Here is a 23,066-nt window from a genome sequence, read left to right as displayed (position 1 = left end):
ATAATCTTAGATACAATAAATCTTAATACAGTAAAAATTTGAAATATCCAGTGTATATGCACTTCTTTTTTTAACTTACAATGATCAAATTTCAAGTAACATATTTATGTATATCATAGGAACCTTACAGTTGTGTATAGTCATGTACATATAACAATGTTTTGAATTGTGATGGACTTCAAGTATGACAATAGTCCTGTAAGATTATAGGGAGCTGAGAAATTCCCCTTGGCTATTGATAGCTGTAGTCATTGTAATATCTTAGCATTGTCATTACTCATGTGTTTGTGGTCATGCTAATGTAAACAAACCTACTGTGCTGCCAGTCATTTAAAAGTAGAGCACACTAATTTCTTTATAGTATTTAATACTTTATAATAATAGTAAAAACTATATTACTGATTTATGTATTTACTTAGCATTTATTGTTATTTTAGAGTGTAGTCTTACTTAAAAAACACAAAAGAAGGTTAACTATAAAACAGCCTCATCCTTTAGCAGGTATTTCTGAAGAAGGCGTTGTTATCAAAGTTCCTTTTGTTGCTGCTTTCCAGTAAAATAAGATGTAGCTAAGGAAGATAGTGATATTGATGATTCTGACCTTGTGTAGGCCTAGGCAAATGTGTAGTGTTTATGTTTTGGTCTTGGTCTTTAACAAAAAAGTTTTAAAAGTAAAATTAAAAATTAAAAAACAGGCCTGGGATTGTGGCTTGGTGGTAGAGTTCTTACCCTGAATGTGTGAAGCACTGGGTTTCATCCTCAGCAATAAATAAAAAAAAATAAAGATATTGTGTCCATCTATAGCTAAGTTTTTTTAAAATTTAAATTAAAAAAATAAAGATATTGTGTCCATCTACAACTAAATTTTTTAAAAATTAAAAAACAATTGAATAGGCTATCCCATATATCCTAGGTGTATTGTATGCTGTATCATCTAGTTTTTTTGTAAGAACATTTTATGATGTTTACACAACGAACACAATGCAGTTCTCAGAACAGATCTCTGTCATTAAGTGACACATGACTGCACTTCCATTTTTCCCCTTGTTTTTGTGGTAATGTTGCATCACATTTAATTATAATTATGTTATTTCTACATATGTTTTATTATAAAGTATGTTATTCTTATTTTTGGTTAACCAATCCCTTATCCTTTTAAAAAACTGCTTTATTAAAATATAATTCACATACCAAAAATTCATCCTTTTAAGGTATGTAGTTCAGTGATTTTAGCATATTCACAAGTACATGCAACTGTTTGTACTAATTCCAAAAAAAAACATTTTATTATCTAAAAAAGAAACCCCTTGCATTAGCAGTCACTCCTCATTCTCTGCCTTCTTCCCCCAGTCCATGGCAACCACAAATTTACTCTGTTTCTATTTGCTTGTTCTAGTTATTTCATTTAAGTAGAATCATATTATATGTGGCTTTTAGCTTCTGGCTTCTTTTATGTAGGTGAAAGGTTTTTGAGATTTTTTAAAACATTTATGTTTACAGCTGTGATTTCTCTGTAAGTGCTGGTTTAGCTTTATCTCATAAGTTTTGATATGTTGTGTTTTTGTTTCCAATTATCTTAGAAGTATTTTCTAGTTACACTTTGTAATTGTTTTCTTTAACCCACTGATTATTTGGGGTGGGGAGGGGAGTATTTGTTTAGTTTCTATATGTTTTTGAGTTTCCAAATGTTTTTCAGTTAGTGTTTTCAAATTTAACCTAATTTGTGGTCAAAGATTATAACTATATTTTATATGTTTTCAGCCCTTTCAAATTTTTTGAGTCTTGCTTTATGGCCTAACATGTTTCTGTCTTAAGAAGAGTGTATCTCTGACTGTAGCTGGGTGATATATTCTATAGATATCTGTTTTGATATAGTGATTTTTAGAGTCATTTATATTTAATATCTAATATATCCCCGTTGGTTATCTTCCTATTCTGTTATTGAAAGTGAGAGTATTGAAGTCTCCCTCTATGACCTTTGAATTGTCTATTTCTATTTTCAGTTCTGCCAATTTTTGCTTTATATGTTTTTGAGATTTTTTTGGTACGTGAATATATGTTTATAATTGTTGTGTCTTCCTTATAGATTGACCTTTTCTTTCCCTTCCTTTCCTTTCTTTTATTTTCTCCTTCCTTCCTGTAGTGGAAATTGAACCTAGGGTGCCCTACCACTAAGCTACATCCTTAGCCCTTTTTATTTTTTCTTTTGACACAGGGTCTTGCTAAGTTGTCAGAGTTGGCCTTGAACTTGTATCTGGGAATACAGGTCTGTGCCATTGTAGTTGGTTTACATGTGTTTTTAAAGGCCCCTCCTGAAAGACTAGAGCAGATCATATCATCACCACCACTAATACAAAAGAGTAACTCCACACAAAATTGGTATTTTACTTCAAGTAAAACAAAAATAAAACTGTGGTAATTCACAGGGGAAACTATATTACTGCTAGTTAATTTACATCTTAAAAATCAAATGTTTGGAAAAAAGTCAAACATTTGTTGTTTACAATAGTTTCCCCAGTTAATCATCATTGCTTTTTAATTTTGTTTGTAGATCTATAAATTTTTAGAAGGTTAAATCTGTTCATCTTTCTTCATATTTTTTTCCCTGTTTTTATTTGGTTAGAATAGCTAATAGTAATTTATATGTTCTTCAAGTCTCCATTTAAATCCACCCAATTCTTTTTGGAATACAGTGAGTTGAAAATAAAATTCTCATTAGCTTCTGAGTTGTTGGGATTGCATACTCCTGATTCTGATCCATTTTTCATCTTAAATGTCTCTTTTTTTGGTAATATTTTTTGGTTTGAAATCTATTTTAGCTGATAAAAGTCTATCTTTTGGATGCTGTTAACATAGTACAGTTTTTCCATCCTTCTACTTTTAAGATCTTTGGGTCTTTGAATATAAATTGTGTCTTATACAGATAATATATGGTTCAATTTTTTTTTAATCTAATCTGCTAATCTCTGTCTTTCACTGGCCTGTTTAGTTCATGTACATTTAATGTAATTACTGATATGGTAGGACTTGAGTCTGCTGTTTGCCATTTGTTTAAACATGTCATATGTCTTTTTGTCCTCTATGTTAAAAGCGTTTAAAAAATGTTATAAAAGGGTTACATTAAAATGTATGAACTAGATCTGTTTACTGTAGGCCCATTTTTTTAGCCCGATGTTCAAAAATTTTAAGAGAGCATTTCCTTCTTTGTTTAATCAACTATAAGTGTTTTATGAAAGCAAATAGGTATACTATCAAAAAGCAGGGCTCTCTTTGGAAAATAGTGCAAACAACATCTACATTATAGCTTATCACACTCATCCTAAGAGCGTTCATGGTGAATTTTCTTAGGTGACTATGTTCTAAACTTTTGGTGAGTTAAGGGACTATTTTGTTAGAAATATGAATGAATTAATTTTTGGAATGTATTAGACAAATTCAAAATCTTGTGTGAGAATTGCTGTCTTAGGCATTTTAAAAGTATATGAATGCTTTTCAAGGAGTCCTGGGCTAGAAATTTTAAGAAAATAAGTTTGAATTCTCATCTTTTTCGTAAAAATGACCTTTCTTGGACACAGCCTGTTTGCATAATAGTTCTTCTCTTAATGTTGATGCTCTGCCTAAATCCCTTTGAAGCCCTTTCTTAGGAGCTAGAAGTGCCTTGGAGTCTATTACCACTACGATTCATACCATGTGACAAGGATTAAAATTAGTCAGTCACTGTATGAGGGTATGGCAGTTTAGAAACCTAGATTCTTTGCTTCGATTAGGACAACTCTAGAGTTACAACTTATACTCTAAATTTATATTGTGGAATCAAGCTGAAGCCAAATTTCTTGGCAATTCTTTACCTAAGGTGGGATCCTGGATTGGCTTCCTGTTGTTCTCTTTCTTGCTTTCTTCATTTTTTGAGCAGTTTCCTTTTTGAGCATTTCTTTAGTATATTGCCGATCTTAGTTCTGTTCCTAGGAATGCTACCTAAGATACTGTTGTATTCATTATCTATTTGCTGCATAAAATACTTGTTTAACATAATAACTATTTACTGCTTCACAGAGTCAACTGTTTGGGTGTGGCTTACCTGCTGGTTCTGCCTAAAGTCTCTCATGAGTTCTAGTTAAGAAGTCAGTGAGGGCTACAGTCATCCAAAGGCTTGAAAGGGGCTGGAGGATTTTTTTCTTCAATGGATTGATGGCAGAAGGCTCTTTACAAGGCCGCCTTTACAGTCCTCATGACATGGCAGCTGACTTCTTCTGGAGTGATACAAGAGAGAAATCAAGATAGATGGAAGCCATAAGATTTTTCATAACTTAGTATCCAAAGTGGCATGCTATTATGTTTGCTTTATCCTATTGGTCACATAGACCAACTATGATATAAGGTAGAGGGGAACTACATAGAATATGAATACCATGAGATATTCTTCGGAGGCTATCTTATAGACAACTCCACTGTTTATCAAAGAAAGTTGTGTCCTTCACTAATATTCAAGACTACCACGATGCATTGTCTTGTTCTGTAAAAAGCTTCCAGAATGTCACAGAAAAAAGAAGAAATTATATACACATAAGGGTGCCTTTCTTTCCTGTCTTACACAGTTTCCTGTTAAGGGTAAATTATATTAGAAACAATATATTTTGTCCTATGGTGGGGTGTTCTTAGTTCACATACATAGTAGGGAATAATGACATACTTGCCAGTAATATTAATTTACTCTCTTTTTTGGGGGGTATTGGGGATTGAACCCAGGGGCATTTAACCACTGAGCCCATCCCCAACTCTTTTTTATTGTGAGACAGGGTTTTGTTGAATTGTTTAGGGTCTTACTAAGTTGCCAAGGCTTATCTCGAACTTGAGATCCTCTTATCTCAGCCTCCTGAGTCGTTGGATTTATAGTCTTGTGCCACTGTGCCCAGTACCAATTTACTCTTAATGACCTGATTTCTTTTATTTCTAACTATTGACAATATAGTTATTCCTTACTATGTTACATTTAAGAGAGAGTCATCTGATAGTATAGCAGGAAAAACAGAAAAGTTTGAATGCTTAAACTATGTCTTGTGCATTAAATGATTTCGGCAGATGTTAATACCCTTCTTTAGGATGTGTTGTTTGCTGTAAAGAAAAATAACTTTCAGTAGCCAAAATGATATGGATTAGTGAAGTTGAGTTTTTAGAACAGAACTGGCATGTTTTCTGGGGTTGTTGAAAGTTTTAAGTGACATCGACCAATCCCATTCTTAAATTCATGTACATTACGATTCAGTGAAATGGTTAAAAATGTTTTACCATCTCTGAGAAGTGTCTTTTTAGTTCCTTGGCCCATTTATTGATTGGGCTATTTGGTTTTTTTGGTGTTTAGCTTTTTGAGTTCTTTATATACCCTTGAAATTAGTGCTCTATCTGATGTGCAAGTGGTAAAAATTTGCTCCCAAGATGTAGGCTCTCTATTCACCTCACTGATTGTTTCTTTTGCTGAGAAGAAACTTTTTAGTTTGAATCCATCCCATTTATTGATTCTTGGTTTTAATTCTTGGGCTATAGTAGTCCTATTTAGGCAGTTGGGTCCTAATCCGACATGATGCAGATTTGGGCCTACTTTTTCTTCTAATAGGTGCAATATCTTTGATTTAATTCCTAGGTCCTTGATCCACTTTGAGTTGAGTTTTGTGCATGGTGAGAGATAGGGGTTTAATTTCATTTTGTTACATATGGATTTCCAGTTTTCCCATAACCATTTGTTGAGGAGGCTATCTTTTCTCCAATGCATGTTTTTGGCTCCTTTGTCTAATGTAAGATAACTATAATTATGTGAATTTAGTCTCTGTGATCTCTATTCTGTACCATTGGTCTACCAGTCTCATTTAGTGCCAATACCATGCTGTTTTTTTTATTGTTGCTCTGTAGTATAGTTTAAGTTCTGGTATAGTGATGCCTCCTGTTTCACTCTTCTTGCTAAGGATTGCATTAGCTATTCTGGGTCTCTTATTTTTCCAGATGAATTTCATGACTGCTTTTTTCTGTTTCTATGAGGAAAACTATTTAACATCTGTAGCAATTAGAGAAGTGGAAATCAAAACTACTCTAAGATTTCATTTCACTCCAGTCAGAATGGCAGCTATTAAGAACACAAACAACAACAACAAGTGTTGGCAAGGACGTGAAGAAAAAGGCACACTCATATGTTGGTGGTGGGACTGCAAATTGGTTCAGCCAATATGGAAAGCAGTACGGAGATTCCTTGGAAAACTGGGAATGGAACTACCATTTGACTCAGCTATCCCACTCCTCAAAGGACTTAGAAACAGCATAGTAAAGGGACACAGCCACATCAATGATTATAGCAGCACGATTCACAATAGCTAAACTATCGAACCAACCTAGATGCCCTTCATTAGATGAATGGATAAAGAACCTGTAGTATATACACACAATGAAATATTACTCAGCAATAAAAGAGAATAAAATCATGGCATTTGCAGGTAAATAAATTGACGGAATTGGAGGAGATAATGCTAAATGAAGTTAGCTAATCCCCCCAAAACCAAATGTCTTCTCTGATATAAGGAGGCTGATTCATAGTGGGAATGGGAGGGGGAGCATGGGAGGATTAGACAAACTCTAGTTATGGCAAAGGAGTGGGAAGGGAAAAGAATAGGTATAGGGGTATAAAAAAGATGGTGGAAGGAGATGGACATCATTACCCTAAGTACATGTATGAAGACATGAATAGTGTGGATATACTTTGTATACAAGCAGAGATATGAAAAATTGTGCTCTATATGTGTAATATGAATTGTAATGTATTCTACTGTCATATATAACAAATTAGAATGAAAAATTTAAGAGAAGGAAAAAATGCTTTACCAAATTATATCATAAGTTCAATTGCATGTTTACTATTTTCTATTTTAGATTTTTAAAGAGTAAAATCTGGCAATTAGTTTTTAGCAATATATATCATTCTATTTCATTAAATATCCAGAAAAAGTATCGTCATCATAACTAACAATATTAATAGTATATGCCTTATTTTTGTACTTAGTTACATTTAATTATTTCTAAAAGTTAAATTTTGTTATTTTGTTTATGTTTACATATTTACTGAGGGCTTGTAATATTGTTTATCATACACCTTACTGCATAAATAACTTAGAATCATAGTTTACAAATTACATTGCATTATTATTAAGTAATGAGAAATAGAATAATGAGAAACCTATTTATTGACTTGTTTTTAAGGAACATAAATGAATAAAATAATCACATTGGGATTAATAACCATAATCTCGATCACTTTTTATTTCTTATAGTTTTCATAATGTTACTCAAAACATATGTTGGTATATTTATTTGATTTGCAACACAAAGTCACATTTTTCCTGAAAGATAGTAAATATAATTTGACTTATTGGTTTTACTATGAGGACTGATAGGCTTTACTAATAAGGTTTCAGGGTGGACTTTTTAAAAAATATGTTAAATACCCTTAATATTGTACAAATTTACTTTTTAGTTTACTCATTATCAAAATGTATGTAATCCCAGCAGCTCAGGAGGCTGAGGCAGGAGGATTGAGAGTTCAAAGCCAGCTTCAGCGAAAGTGAGACACTAAGCAACTCAGTGGGACCCTGTCTCTAAAACAAAAATACAAAATAGGGCTGGGAATGTGGCTCAGTTGTTGAGTGTCCCTGAGTTCAATCCCTGGTACCTCCCTCCACAAAAAAGTATTATATATTTATGCTGTTGAGACTCGTTAATTACTAATTATAATAATTTAATCCAGAAGGAAGAAAACTCTTTAACACTGAAAGTCTTAAAGTCTTATTATCTAAGAAATAAAATATATATAAAATATAAGTTAAAAAATACTACATTTGAAAAAAGCACATTAAATTTGAAAACATTCTGTAAGGGTAGTTTGGTACCAAAAAGAAAAAAAAAAAAGGAAACATGAATTCAAAAAGGAAAAGCATAATGTAACCTTTCAAAATGATAAGGGAGATTATGTTCGTATGTTTTTTAAGTGAATAATGGTTTGGATATATTTAAATAAGGTTTTAACAGTTTTTTAAAAAATTTTAGTGTTCATAATATGCTGGATAGCATATCATTTGCATTTAATTACATTGATGGTGAAAAATTTACTCTATAAAAATTATATGAGGGGACTGGAGTTGTGGCTCAATGGTAGAGTGCTTGCCTAGCACATGGGTTTGATCCTCAATATCACATAAATACAAATAAATAAAATTAAGGTTTTGTGTCCAACTACAACTAAAAAAAAATAAAAATTGTATGAGGAGGACCATAACTATTTTGAAATTCTTGTAATTATTTGAGTAAAAAAAGGGAAGAACTTCTTTAGGGGATACTTATGTAAAAAAAATTTTTGCATTATGAAGTTGCTTTAGAAGCATTTTTAGAACTTGTGTTTTTTCATAGCTACTTAAATGTAAAGAAAATAAAATCAGAATTTTTTTCCAGTGAAAATTGTGTTTTGATGTTTTTTTTTTCCTATTATTTTTTTCTTCTGGTTTCTGAAGCCTTAAACGAGTAGGGGAATATGGTCCCAACATTTTCTTCTGGCTCTGAATGAATTCTTCTTTGAAACAGAATATATAGCCATTCATTTATTTGTTTAATTATTCATTCAACAAATATTTTTGAGTGCCTTCTACAAGCCAAGCATTCTTCTAAATGATGAGCTTATACTGGTGATCTAGATGAATATGGACAATTTGTTAACAGACCAAGAATGGAAAAGTTAGCTGGGTGTGGTGGCGCATCCTATAATCCCAGAGGCTTGGGAAGCTGAGACAGAAGTATCCCAAGTTCAAAGCCAGCCTTAGCAACTTAGGAGGTCCTAAGCAACTCAGCAAGACCATGTCTAAATAAAATATAATAAAAGGTTTGGGGATGTGGCTCAGTGGTTAAGTACCCCTGGATTCAATCCCTAGTACCCCCTCCCCCCAAAAAAGGAAAAGTTAGATTTCTGTTGTTCACTGTGGTAGCCACTAGTTAAATGTAGCCATTTAAGTTGAAATTAGTTAAAATTAAGCAAAATTGAAGTGTGTCAGTCCTATTAGCTGCTTCAAATACTCTGTTGCCACATGTCACTAGTGGCTACCATAGTAGATAGTACAAACATAGAATACTTCTACCATCATAGAAAGTTTCATTGGGTAGCACTGAGATAGACTAATAATTGGGGAATTATAGCACAGTATAAATGCTGTGATAGGGAAGTACAGATTGTTGTGGTATAACAGAAAATAACAAGCCTGTGGAAATTAAGGAAAGCTTTTTAAATGAAGTATCATTAATGGCAAATCCTGAAAAGATGTGTAAAAATTGTATAGTATATTTCAAGTATATTTCAGAAATAGCCAGCACAAAAGCCTGGCAGTGAAAAGAAGTTTTGTATCAGATATTCTAAGAGTTAAGGTGTGGCAAGAGATGAGACAGGAGATTGAGGAAGAAACCAGATCATGTAGGACCTTATATAACATATTCAGAAGTTTAGGCTTGATGGTTAATAACTCTTTATTTCCTTCCTTCCTTCTTCTTTTTTTTTTCTGGTTGCATTAGGGAATTCCATTTTTGCCCTTGAACATGCTAGGCAAATTCTCTACAACTAAGTTACACCTCCAGTCTTTTTAGATTTTATTTTGAGACAGGAGCTCACTAAGTTGCTCAGGCTGGCCTCTGGCATCAGCCTCACGAGTAGCTGGGATTCAAATGTCACCTAACACAACCAGCTTGACAGCTAATCTCTAGTTTCTCTTATTAACTTCCAGATTGTCTTGGCATTCAAAAATATATAAAGCTTAAGTGATAAGTTGGGAAAGTGTCAAATGTTTGCACTTTATTCATTGTAATATTTAAGATGCCAAATAAAGTTGCTGTCTTTGAACTAAAATGACAAAAACCCTTTCTTGACATTCAGTATGAAATCCATTCAGCATTTATTTTCCAGTTAGAAAGTTTAAAATGACTCTTAGTGGGTTAATTACTCTTAGCAGTAAATGTATGTGTATGTGCATGCATGCAAGCTTGAATTTTTCTTATTCTACTGACTTTATTATTTAGGGTGATGAAGAAACATTTGAAAATTACTACCGAAAACAAAGAAAGAAACAAGCAAGACTGGTATTACAACCCCAATCAAGTATGGTAAGTATGTTAAAATTATTTATTAGCTTTGTTGGTACTTTTTATCCCCTTAACCTGCTTTAATTTCTTCAGAGCATGTGTCACTATTCATTCAACTACAAATATCTATTGAACATTTACCTTTTGTAGTAATTGGTTTAGGTGCCAAGGATACAGCACTGAACAAAATTAAATCCCTTCTCCCATGAGTTTGCCTTCTACTAGGGAAGAAAATGAACAATATAGTAAAAGATAAAAATGAATTGTTAGACCAGGACGCAAGAAAAGACCACTGACTCCAATTAAAATCAAATTAAAGCAAGCTTATTATTTCGACCGGCCGGGCTGCCTTTCCCTCCCAAAACAGCGGGAACAAAACAGCCGCCCCACCTTTCCTACAGCCCAGCTTTATAGCCCAGCAAGTTACACAAAAGGGGGGTTACAGATAACAGAACTCTGACAAGCATCACACTAATGGTAGTTTACAATTTTTTTTTTTTGCTGGCCCCAACATCAGAATTTATGAGGATCATTAGAGCCTCGGAGAGGGTCGTTGTCTGGCCAGGGAAGGCCAATATTTATGAGGTGTCACTAAGTTTCGGAGAGGGCTGCTATCTGGTCAGAGAGCCAGGCATGGGTGAGTTCAAGGCACGGGCAGGCATTCCAAGCAGGTTCAGAATTTGCAATAATTTATAGTAAAGCCGAAATTAGCTTTTCATGGCTTTGTGGCAAGATGGCTTCCAATTTTAATAAAAGATCAGGTTGGGTCTATCAGAATATGTATAATGTCAGGGTGTAATAATTAGTTCCTGATCATATGGGAAACTGTGTATGTTGATTAATTGTCACACCTAAAGATGTTGGATAGACATTTAAGTTTTTTTAAAACTTCTTTTTAAAAGCACAGAGGACCTGACAGAATAGTATAATCAGGCCAAAAACTAAGTGAACGTAGAACTCTTCTATATGTTGGTTGTGGTAATAGTTAATGTGACTAGTTTGTGGAAGCTCATAAGAAACTGCATATGAAAGAGAGTGAATTTTATTGTATGTAATTTGTATCTCAATACATCTGACTACAAAACAGATGAGTGAAATAAGAAAACCTAAAGGAAAGCAGAAACTCAGATAGGTTTGGTGAGGGACTGTTTTAGTCAGCTTTTATACTGCTGTGATTAAAGACCTGACAAAAACAATTTTATTGTAGGAAAAGTTTATTTGGGAGTTCATAGTTTCAGAGGTCGCAGTCCATAGACAGCCAGCTCCATTCCTCAGGGCACATGGTGAGGCAAAACATCATGGTGAAAGAGTGTGGTAGAGAGGAACAGCTCACATGATGATCAGGAAGCAGAGAGAGAGTCCACTCATCAGATATAAAATATGTACCCCAAAGGTATGCCCCCAATTCCTACCTTTGCCAGCTATACCCTACCTGCCTTCAGTTACCACTCAGTTAATCCCCATCAGGGAATTAATTCACTGATTGAGTTAAAGCTCTCATAATTCAATTATTTCACCTCTAAGCCTCCTTGTATTATCTCACACTGAGCTTTTGGATGACACCTCACATCTAGACCATAACAGGAATTGAATGTAGTTTTTATTGTAGGAGTATATATTGAAGTAGAAAGCATAAGTTTCAGGATATGGAGTTCAGAGGGTTAAGCCCAGGGCCAAATCAATATGTCAGAATTTATATCCCTTTTAAAGCCCCATTATTAGGATGTCCTACAGATAAAACCATCTAAAATCTTCTCTATTTCTTCTTGCAAATACCATAAAGAAAATTACTTATCATTGCTGAGTGAACTGGGAGAAAAAATTCTTTTGAGGATTCATAATAAGTTTGTCACATGTGTTTGCAGCTCAAATGCATTCTTGTTGGATAGACAAAAAAAAAAATTCAACTGAAAGTTTAGTTTAAAGTTGCTCCATGGTGACATTGCTTTCAAGTGCCTGGCAGAAGTGAATGTCGATCTTTGCACTTTCATTCCAAAATTAAAGAGTATCCAGAGTTAAAGTTTTAAGGAAAATTTAGCAATTCACAGTCAAAAGTAATTACCAGATAAGTGAGAATCATTTACCCCTCACACATCAGACAGAGCACTAATCTCTAGGGTATATAAAGAACTCAAAAAGCTAAGCACCAAAAAAACCCAAATAACCCAGTCAATAAATGGGCCAAGGACCTGAACAGACACTTCTCAGAAGAGAATATACAGGCAATCAACAAATACATGAAAAAATGTTCATCATCTCTAGCAATTAGAAAAATTCAAATCAAAACTAAAGTAGACCAATGATACAGAATAGAAGACACAGAGACTAACTCACAAAATTACAATATCTTATATTAGACAAAGGTGCCAAAAACATGCAATGGAGAAAAGATATCCTCTCCAACAAATGGTGCTGGGAAAAATGAAAATCCATATGCAACAAAATGAAATTAAACCCCTCTCACCATGCACAAAACTCAAATCAAAATGGATCAAGGATCTAGGGTTAAAACCAGGAATAAAACTATTAAACCTGCATCTAATAGAAGAAAAAGTAGGCCCTAATCTTCATCATCTGTGATTAGGCCCCAACTTCCTTAATAACACTCCTTTGGCACAAGAATGAAAATCAAGAATCAGTAATGGGATGGATTCAAACTAAAAAGTTTCTTCTCAGCAAAAGAAACAATCTGTGAGGTGAATAGAGAGCCTACATCTTGGAAGCAAATCTTTACCCTCACATATCAGATAGAGCACTAATCTCTAGGGTGTATAAAAAACTAAAAAAGCTAAGCACCAAAAACAAAACAAAACAAAAAAACCCAAATAACCCAATCAATAAATGGGCCAAGGACCTGAACAGACACTTCTCAGAAGAGAATATACAATCAATCATTGAAATACAATATACAATAAATATATGAAAAAATGTTCATCATCTCTAGCAATTAGAGAAATTCAAATCAAAACTAAGATATCATCTCACTCCAGTCAGAATGGCAGCTATTAAGAACACAAACAACAGTAAGTATTGGCGAGGATGTGGGGAAAAAGGTACACTTATACACTGCTGTTGGGACTGCAAATTGGTTCAACCAATATGGAAAGCAGTGTGGAGATGTCTTGGAAAATTGGGAATTGAACCATTTGACCCAGCTATCCCTCTCCTTGGTCTATACCCAAAGGACTTAAAAACAGCATACTACAGGACACAGCCACATCAATGTTTATAGCAGTACAATTCAAAATAGCTAAATTGTGATACCACCTAAATGCCCTTCAATAGATGAATAGATAAGAAAAAGTGTGGCATAGATACACAATGGAATATTACTCAGCAATAGAAGAGAATAAAATCATGGCATTTGCAGGTAAATGGATGGAGTTAGAGAAAGTAATGCTAAGTGACGTTAGCCAATCCCCAAAGGCCAAATGCTGAATATTTTCTCTGATATAAGGAGACTGATTCATAGTGGGGTTGGGAGGCAAAGCATGAGAGGAATTGATGAACTCTAGATAGGGCAGAGGGGTGGGAGGGGAAGGAAGGGGGAATGGTATTTGAAATGACGGTGGAATGTGATGGACATTATTATTCAAAGTACATATATGAAGACATGAATTGGTGTGAATATACTTTGTATACAACCAAAAATATGAAAAATTGTAATACATTTCCCTATCATATATAAATTTAAAAATTAATGAAAAAAAAAAACAAAACCCAATAACAGATTATTTTTAAAGAGCTATTATATAGACTGGTCTTATGATTCATATTATGTCTATTAAAATAATTTTAATATCCTCAAAAACAAACAAACAAATTTTGATGAATTGAATAGCAAAATTAAAAACTTCTGCTGTTCAAAGCCATTGTCAAAATACCCCAATTAATGAATGGGCAAAAGAACTAAACAGACACTTCTCAAAAGAAGAAATACAAATGACCAATAAATATATGAAAAAATACTCAACATTCCTGTCAATCAGGGAGATGCAAATCAAAAGTATATTGTGATTCTATCTTACCCCAGTTAGAATGGCAGTCATCAAGGATACAAATAATAAATGTAGGAGAGGATGTGTGGAAAAAGGTACACTCGTACATTGTTGGTGGGAATGCAAATTACTATAACCACTTTGGAAAGTAGTATTGATATTCCTCAAAAGACTAGGAATAGAACCACCATATCACCCAGCGATTTCACTATGGGTATTTATCCAAAAGAACTAAAATCAGCATATTATGGTGATACAGGCCTGTCAATGTTTATAGCAGTGTAATTTACAACAGCTAAGTTATGGAATCAGCCAAGGTGCCTATCAGCAGATGAATGGATTAAGAAAATGTGGTATGTACAGAATGGAGTTTTATTCAGCCATAAAGAAAAATGAAAGAATGGCATTTGCTAGTAAACGGATAACACTAGTGAATCATGCTAAATGAATTAAGCCACACTCAGAAAGTCAAAGGTCAAATGTTTTCTCTCATCCATGGAAGTTAGAGCAAAGTAAGGGAAAAAAAGGGGCATGGGGGTTTGGAGGTAGGAATCAGATCTCAAAAAAATAAAAGAGAAAACAGTGGTGTTACAGGAAAGAGATTGAGGGGAGGAAGGAGGGATGGGGAAAGGGAGGAAAAGAAGGAAATGCAGAATGAATTTGAGGAAATTACAGTATGTACCTATATAAATATACCACAGTGAATTCCATCTTTATGTACATCTATAAAGCACCAATTAAGAAATAAATAAATAGGGCTGGGGTTGTGGCTCAGAGGTAGACTGCTCACCTAGCATGTGTGAGGCACTGGGTTCGACCCTCAGCACAACATGAAAATAAAGATATTGTGTCTACCTACAGCTAAAAAATAAATACTTAAAAATAAATAAGTAACAGAAGGAAGATAAGTAGAATAGAGGAGGAAGGATAGGGAGATGGAGGGGGGTGGGCAGGAGAGAGAAAGTGCTAGGGACTGAAATGGAGACAGCTAAATTCCATGTATATGTGATTATGTCAAAATGAACCCCACTATTATGTGTAACTATAATGAACTTATAATAAAAACATTTTTTTTAAAAAGGCATTTTCAAGAAAATCAAAAGGCAAGACATTTGGAGAAATATTTGCAAAACTCATGTCTAACAAAGGGCTTATATCCAGAATATAAAAATAACTTATATAATTCAACAGTTAAAAGACAAACAAACTAGCTTTGAAAATGACAATAAAAATTTGAATATACATTTTATTAAAGATATACAGATGGTAAATAAACACATGAAAAAATGTTCAGTATAATTTTTTTGTCAGGAAAATGTAAGCTAAAACCATAATGAATTGCTATGACATACTTATTAGGATAACTGACTTTAAAAAAATTGATAATACCAAGTGCTGATGAAGATGTAGAACAGTTAGAATTCTATTATACTGTGGTGGGTATAGAAATTACACTGCCACTTTGGAAAACAGTTTGGCAATTTAAGATAATGAATTAACATAAAACCGTACATCCCCAATCCTAGATTTTTACTCAGAAGAAATGAAAATATGTTTTTATACAGTGGTTCATATGTGAATGTTTATAGTAGTTTATTAATAAATGTCAAAACTTGAACCAACCTGAATTTCTGTGAACTAGTTGATAAATTGTGGTTAATCCACATGAGTAGATAAACAAATTGTTTCATATTCATATAATGGAATACTTCTCAGCAATAAAAAGGAATTGATAAACATAGATAAATGGATACACTTCAAGAGCATTATTCTGAGTAAGAAAATTAGATAATGAAGTTATGTTATTTGACATTTTTGAAAAGGCAAAACTGTGGGACAGAATGGGATTAGTGGTGGTCAAAGGCTGGGAGTTGGGCAAAATAGTTCACTGCAAAAGGGTATAAAGAAACTTTATGAGCTAGAAATCTAGTTATACTTCTTGATTTTGGTAGTGATTACACAACTGTCTACATCTGTCAAAATTTAGTGAACTCTGTAGAAAAAGAGTTGGTTTTATGCTATGTAAATTATATGCCAATAAACTGTACATAAAAACAAATCAATCTTAAAATACTCATAAGAGAGTATTATCAAGTAAACAAGACAATGAAATATTATCAGTACCAAACAAAAATAACTGTCAACCTAGGAAACAAGGTCAAAGATACATATTTTAAACAAAGAAAAGCAGAACTTAAGGAAAATTTAAAAGAAAAGGAAAAAGGAAAATGAGACCATGTGGAAGATAGGAGATGTGAGAAGGAATGAGTAGTGAAGAAAGTATAAATATGTAGATAAACCTATGTTGACGGAACAAAATTTTCAATAAGATATTATGGACTTAAGATGGAATTAAAATACAAAATAATAACATAAACATTAGAATGAGATGGGAGTTAATGAAAGTGTCTGAATTGTCTAGAAGAGCAGCAAAAATGTTTGACTAATTTTAGAGTTTGATTACTTACAGATATATAATGTGGTGTTTAGGGTAATTTCTAAAGGAATAAAAACCAAGTATATACTTTCATATAATACAAGATAAAGCCTATAATGATAAAAAATAAAATATATGTATGTCTTAGAGTTGTTAAACATTATATACCTGTTATAATTATTTATTATAATTATAAACCTGTGTGCACTTAATAACATTGATTGGAAATATTTAAAGCAAATATGCCATAATTACAAGGAGAAGTGGAAAAATCCACAAGCATAGTAGATTTTCAGTTGTCTCAGTATCTTGAAAGCCAAGTGGACAGAGTGCCAGTAAGAATATACAGTATGCTTAAGAGGCTTGATCTAATGGAACATAGAGAACCCTATTTCAACAGTTGCACATACGTATATATACTCTTTTAGAGTACACATGGGATAATAAAAAATTTTTAAATTACATTCTGTATAGAATAAAGCAAGTATCAAGGAATATCAAACATTTGGTGTCATTGTAAACTATAGTTTCTGAGCACAGTATTTTTTAAGTTAGAAGGTATTAACAGTCTTCTCCCTGCAAAAATTGAAAAAAAAAACCCAGAAGTTTGAAAATTTGATCACATTTATGAAATATGCAAATATATAATTTGAACAATAGAAATATGAAATATTTTCTACCAGCAAGTTTTTATCAATGATAAGTCAGGTGATCAAATGTTTTCTTTTATGCCTTTTGTTAAAATGATAAACAATGGGCAAATGTAGACTATTTTTAAGAGGTTAAACTTGTTATATGAAAAGGCACTAAAAGATTTTCTTTGGCTGGGGAAGTTACTGGGGGTTGAACTCAGGGGCACTTGACCACTGAGCCACATCCCCAGCCCTATTTTGTATTTTTGTTTAGTGACAGGGTCTCACTGAGTTGCTTAGCACCTCACTTTTGCTGAGGCTGGCTTTGAACTCAAAATCCTCCTGCCTCAACCTCCTGAGTATTGGGATTATAGGTGTATGCCACTGCATCAGGCACTAAAAGTTCTTTTTGGCAGAAGATGTAATGTTCTGACTATTGTTTGAAAAGCATTATCCTGCAGCTATATGAGAATATACCATAGGGGGTAAGGCTGGAAGCTAGGGAGACTAGGTAGGAAAATGATGTGTTAACCCAAGTAAGAGATGATGGTAGCTTCAACTTGGGTGCTGAGAGGGGGTTCTGAAATCCTATTTACTTTTAACTTATTTAATGTCTTATCTTCTTTCTTTCTTTTTTTTTTTAAAGAGAGAGAGAGAGACAGAGGGGGACAGAGAGAATTTTAACATTTTTTTAATTTATTTTTTCTTAGTTCTTGGCGGACACAACATCTTTGTTGGTATCATATGTAAGCATTTTTTGTTATTTACATGTGTATTTCTGGAACCTAAAAATATATGCAGCATACAGTAGGCTGTCAATAAATATTTGTTAGTGAAGTTGTAGTGACTTGGAACCTTTATATCACTGGTATTTATTGGTTTAAATTGATTTTTGTTTTTCATTTAAAGCATGAAACAGTTGATGGCTATAGAAGATATTTCACTCAAATTGTAGGGTATGTATCTAATATGGAAGTAACTATTATTAATTTTAATTATGTTAAACATAAGAAATAAACATTTTCTATTTGGGCTTTTAAAAAAATTTTTAACACATGCTGTGTTGGTAATTACTATTCTAGGTTCTTTGTTGTGGAAGATCACATTTTACATGTGACTCAAGGATTAGTAACCAGGGCATACACTGATGAACTTTGGAACATGGCCCTCTCAAAGATAATTGCTGTCCTTAGAGCTCATTCAGTAAGTCAGACAATTTTTGTTACTAAAATTTTAATTCGGTTACTTCAAGAACTTTGGAGTTACACAATTCAAAGGAAAACTGTACTTCCATCTTTCTGTATTTTTTGGTAATTTCTTTGATTTGAAAGCAGTAATGTTAGGCCTTTATGTTTCTGGTAATATCACTCTGGATTTTGCAACTGACGGGGGCTTCCCAAGACATTTTTATTCTAGCATTATAGAAAATGAAGAATTAAGCTGGTCTCATTAGTCTCAACTGACCTCTTTATTGGATCACTGAAAAGCACCATGAAGAAAGGATTTTTAATTATCATTCCAAATTCTTTGTTTCCAAAATAAGCTCCACCATTAAAACTCAATAGAACTTGTTTTTCAATGTTTATAATTTGCAGTAGTACACTACAATTATGAATTTATGAAAAATTTTCAGTTTTAAAAAGTTGAACTCATTTGAAATAATGAACCTTTGTGTAATGCGAAGTTTTTATGGACTAAAATTGAGCAAATATTTTCCTAAGGCTTTTTGTGGAAATAATAAATATGTTAGTGTCATAAGCAAGATTGAAATTAAAAATTGGTCAGACTTTTCTTTAATAAGACAGTCTAAACTATCACCGTATTCAAATTTTATAATTTGATATTTATAATTATTTTATTATTGATTAAGTAGAGATTTAAAATATATGAGGGAGGATTAATTATCATATATAATATTTAGATTGTAAACACACTACATTTTTATTTATCAGGAATCTAGATGCACTGTCCTATGAACTGGAACTTTTTCTGACATATTAATAAAGAGTAATACTTTTTTGGGGGGCAGAGACGGGTGTTGGAGATCAAACCCAGGACCTCACATGTACTAGGGAAGTGCTCTACCACTGAATAATAATAATTTTATCAGATCAGTTCTAAGTATATAAAATTATGGTATGTTTCCTATTAATTCCATGACATTAAATGTTAAATGATATTATTAAATGCAATATATAACATTCAAAATCTCATTAAATGCTGTTAAAAAATAATTCCAGATATTTTAATTGTTATTCTTATGTTAAAAAAATACATTATATATTTTTATAAGAGGGGGAATAAATGATTGAAAACTAAAAATGCATGGTCTATATTAAATCCATTGTGTCAGTTTAAAATAACTAGTTTCTTAAAATCTTAAAAGTTTTAGAAATATAAGTATTATTGTTTTGTCCAAGGTTTATCATGTGCAAATTTCAGAAAAAAATAGTTACTTTAAATAATCTCCCTAAAAATTTATACCAAGTAGAAGAAGCCCAGCTGTGGATCTGACTAATAAAGATTTTAATTTTATTGTGAAGTCTGTTAAATTAAAAGAAACTTTTTTGGGGTTCTTATTTCTTAATTTTTAATTAAATGTCTCTGTCTTCCCCCCACCCTCCCGCCCTATGTTGTGTTTCCATCTCCACGCTAACCCATCCTTGTTCCCTCAGTCTTATTGCACTGATCCTGATCTTGTTCTGGAGCTGAAGAATCTCATTGTAATTTTTGCAGATACTTTGCAGGTGAGTAATAACCTAATGTTCAATTAATGGCTGTTTTGAGCACTTAAAGACATACAAAATACAGAGCATGCTCATTTATTTTATTGTGGATTAATGGTAGTAAATAGATAGTAATAAATGTTTACTTATGTATTAGCATTCTATTACCTCAAACTATTCATACCACTTCCTTCTAAAATAACAGAGAATTGATTGCATTTTTGTTTTTATGCTTAAACTTATGGGATTTTATGGTTAGAATTAACTTTTTTATTAAAACAGGCTACCATTTTTGTAAGTATGAAATAGCTATATTTGCATATTGTTAGATATGCAACAAAAAGGAGTTTTTGTCAGAATGTGAATTAACTATATTATTAAGTACAGTGTTTAGGACAATTGGCATCTTGCTATGGGTGATAATTTGTCAGTGTAGGTTAACAACATTGATTTATCTTTTGGTACAAGCTCCTTATCTCTTTGTAGATCATTACAGCTTTTGGATTGGCACTTTCAGAACAACTAAATCTAGAGTATTTGACATGGTTCTAATGACCTTTGCAGGAAATCAAAGAAAATTGGAAAATTGTTGCATTGGAAAAGCAGCAGTGATGGTTATGTAAACCCTTGCCAAGAATACCTTTCTAATCTTACTACTTTAAAATAAGATTAAGGAGGACACCAGTCCTTTTCACTTATTCAGAAATGCTGCAGTTTTCATTTTGCTGAAAATTGACAGACTTATTATTTGGAGGATTTTTATCTGGCTTTTAAATTTAAACCTATTGAAGAATGGACCTGTCTTTTTCATTAAAACCAGTTAAGGAATGTCATATAATTTTTTTCTGGTACTAGGGATTCAATCTAGGGGTGCTTTACCATGAGCTGCATCCCCACTCCTTCTAATGTTTTTTTATCTTGAGACAAAGTCTCATAAAATTGCTGAAGCTTATCTGGAACTTGTAATCCTTCTGTCTCAGCTGCCCAAGTAGTAGGGATTACAAGCATGTGCCACTGCACCCAACTAATTTTTAGTTTTTTAAATTGGCCATCTTAAGGAAATTTTGCTTTTAAAAGTACCAGTGTTTTATCATTTAAAATAAGGTGACTAAACAATAAAGTAAAAAGTAACACCAGCACATTCCTAGTTCTGCTTACTGACTGTTAGGCAAATTGAAAGTAAACATAGATTGATTTATTCATTAACACTTTTTAAGCATCCTTTTAGCAGTTATTTGATATATAAAATGGTGGAGCCATAGAAATTAGTAAGAAAGTATGGACATAAAAATCCTTGGTTTTAATAAATTCAATTTACTTGTAAACAAATAATGAATTTAATAAACAATATAATAAAACAATATGTTAAAGAGTACTAGCTCACAGAAGATAGAATGACTAATTTTGATTCCAGGAGTTGGGGGAGGCTATATTCAGAGAGTTGAAATTTGAGCTAGATTTTGAAGGATGAGTTCAGCAAGCTGATAGGAAGGAAAGGACATTAAGAGAAAAGCATGTGCAAACTATAGATCTAGTTTGGAATGGTGAATTCAAGACTGATTTAGCAGCTTTATTATGTTAGAAACTAGCATGTGGGTATGAGCAAGGAAGTACAAATAGTGGTGATGAAATTGATGAAGTAGTTTAAATTAGATTGTGTCAGGTCTTGTGGGAGGGAGTTTAGTAAATCTTTTTTACTTTTTTACTTTTTAGGGGGAATGGTATGATTGGGTTTGAACTTTTGAATGGTTGGTAATTTTGAGGGTTGAGAATCTATTCAGTTGAAATAGGTGGGTGTGATTTTAGTTTAGGAAACTCTTACAATGGCCTATGAAAGAGATATGAAGGACCTGAAATAATTCAGTTATACTGGGAATATTTCTAGAAGAACGAAAGATTTGAAGGAGATTTGTGAAGGATGAAAAATGAAAAGTTTTTGGTGACTGATTAAATATATATAAGGGAGTTTAGGTGATTTTGAAGTTTTTCTCTTGAAAAACTGTATTGATGATAAAATTATTACCGTAGATAGAAAGTAAAAAGACACATGGTTTAGTTAGAAAGGGAGAAAATAAGTTAATTTTAATGTGATTGTTGGCTAACTGAGTGGATTTTCTAACAAGGTGTTGTAATTTATTGGAATTAATTGTCTGGAATTTAGAGAGGTCTAGCTAGACATATAGATTCAGAATAATCAGAAAAATAGTGATTAAAGTCATTAGAGTTAATATTGCTTTAGAGAATTAAAAGAAAAGGTAGAAAGACAGTGATAGAAATTAAGGAACTAGAAGGATTGTTTATAGATGTAAAGAACAAGGAGAGTAAGGTGGTGTTACAGAATTCAAAGCAGAGGAGTTTCAAGGAAGAGGTCTCCCTTGAGATCATGGAATTTTATATTTAGGAGATAATCTTTCACATTGTTGAGCAGTTTAAATAAAGGAGTAGGAATGGGAATTAGATTGCATTAGGGGTGGCCATAAAAGAAGCGAAAGGGAAACACCTAGGAACCACAAAAATTTCAGAGAGGACTTTTTTGGTCTCTTTGTTGTTCTTAGTTTAAAGATGGGAGACAATTTAGCATGTTTACTTAGCTAAGGGAAAGGAGCTAGGGAAAACTGAAGACATAATAGAATAAGTAGATAATCCATGGAATAGTTCTTACAGAAAGAGAACAGAGATGAAGGAAAAACCTTGGAGAGGAAAAGGGACAACTCTGCAAAGTAAGACAAGATGTCTGGCCCCAGAATGGGTAGGATTTCAGTGAGCTCGGAGTATAAAGGACTAAAGTTTAGGGAGTACATATGTAATTAATGGAAAGATACAAATTTTCCTTATAAGCAAAAAAGTAAATCTGAAATTGAAGGTACAAAAGGAAGTCACCATTTTCTAGACAAATTTGTTCCTTTTCCTCTTGTTTACTCTTTAGGTACACAGCTATGTAGAACATTAATCTTGAACTCTTTCCCATCTTGACTCTTTAATACTTTTTGAGGTTAACACTGAAGTCCTGACTGAAAAGAGAGAAGTGGGAAAAAATTTCCAGTCCTTTAAAACTCTTTCTGGACCTCTATCTTAATGCAATTCAGTAGAAAGTTTAAAAATCATTGTATGCTTTCAGAGT

General features: G+C 32.8%; 1 protein-coding gene across 9 annotated transcripts in view; it reads left to right on the top strand.

The window, feature by feature from the left end:
- The window catches only part of Exoc6 (exocyst complex component 6), a 193,190-nt gene that overhangs the window by 72,003 nt on the left and 98,121 nt on the right, over window positions 1-23,066 (top strand). For 6 of the 9 annotated variants that reach the window (XR_013434312.1, XM_078037990.1, XM_078037994.1 and 3 more), the window contains 5 exons: window positions 10,090-10,173; window positions 17,930-17,965; window positions 18,129-18,175; window positions 18,302-18,422; window positions 19,895-19,966. Coding sequence is in view for 8 of the 9 variants with exons in the window: in XM_078037990.1 (XP_077894116.1) it covers window positions 10,090-10,173; window positions 17,930-17,965; window positions 18,129-18,175; window positions 18,302-18,422; window positions 19,895-19,966 (360 nt within the window). In the remaining variant the exon portion in view is untranslated. The remainder of the gene's footprint in view (window positions 1-10,089; window positions 10,174-17,929; window positions 17,966-18,128; window positions 18,176-18,301; window positions 18,423-19,894; window positions 19,967-23,066) is intronic. The other 3 variants (XM_078038005.1, XM_078037999.1, XM_078038020.1) reach the window with 1 other exon arrangement.

The sequence above is a fragment of the Ictidomys tridecemlineatus genome, chromosome 1 (genome assembly GCF_052094955.1).
Source record: "Ictidomys tridecemlineatus isolate mIctTri1 chromosome 1, mIctTri1.hap1, whole genome shotgun sequence".
Lineage (NCBI taxonomy): Eukaryota > Metazoa > Chordata > Mammalia > Rodentia > Sciuridae > Ictidomys > Ictidomys tridecemlineatus.
Note: the sequence above shows the minus strand (reverse complement) of the source record. Positions and strands in the feature narration are given on the sequence as shown.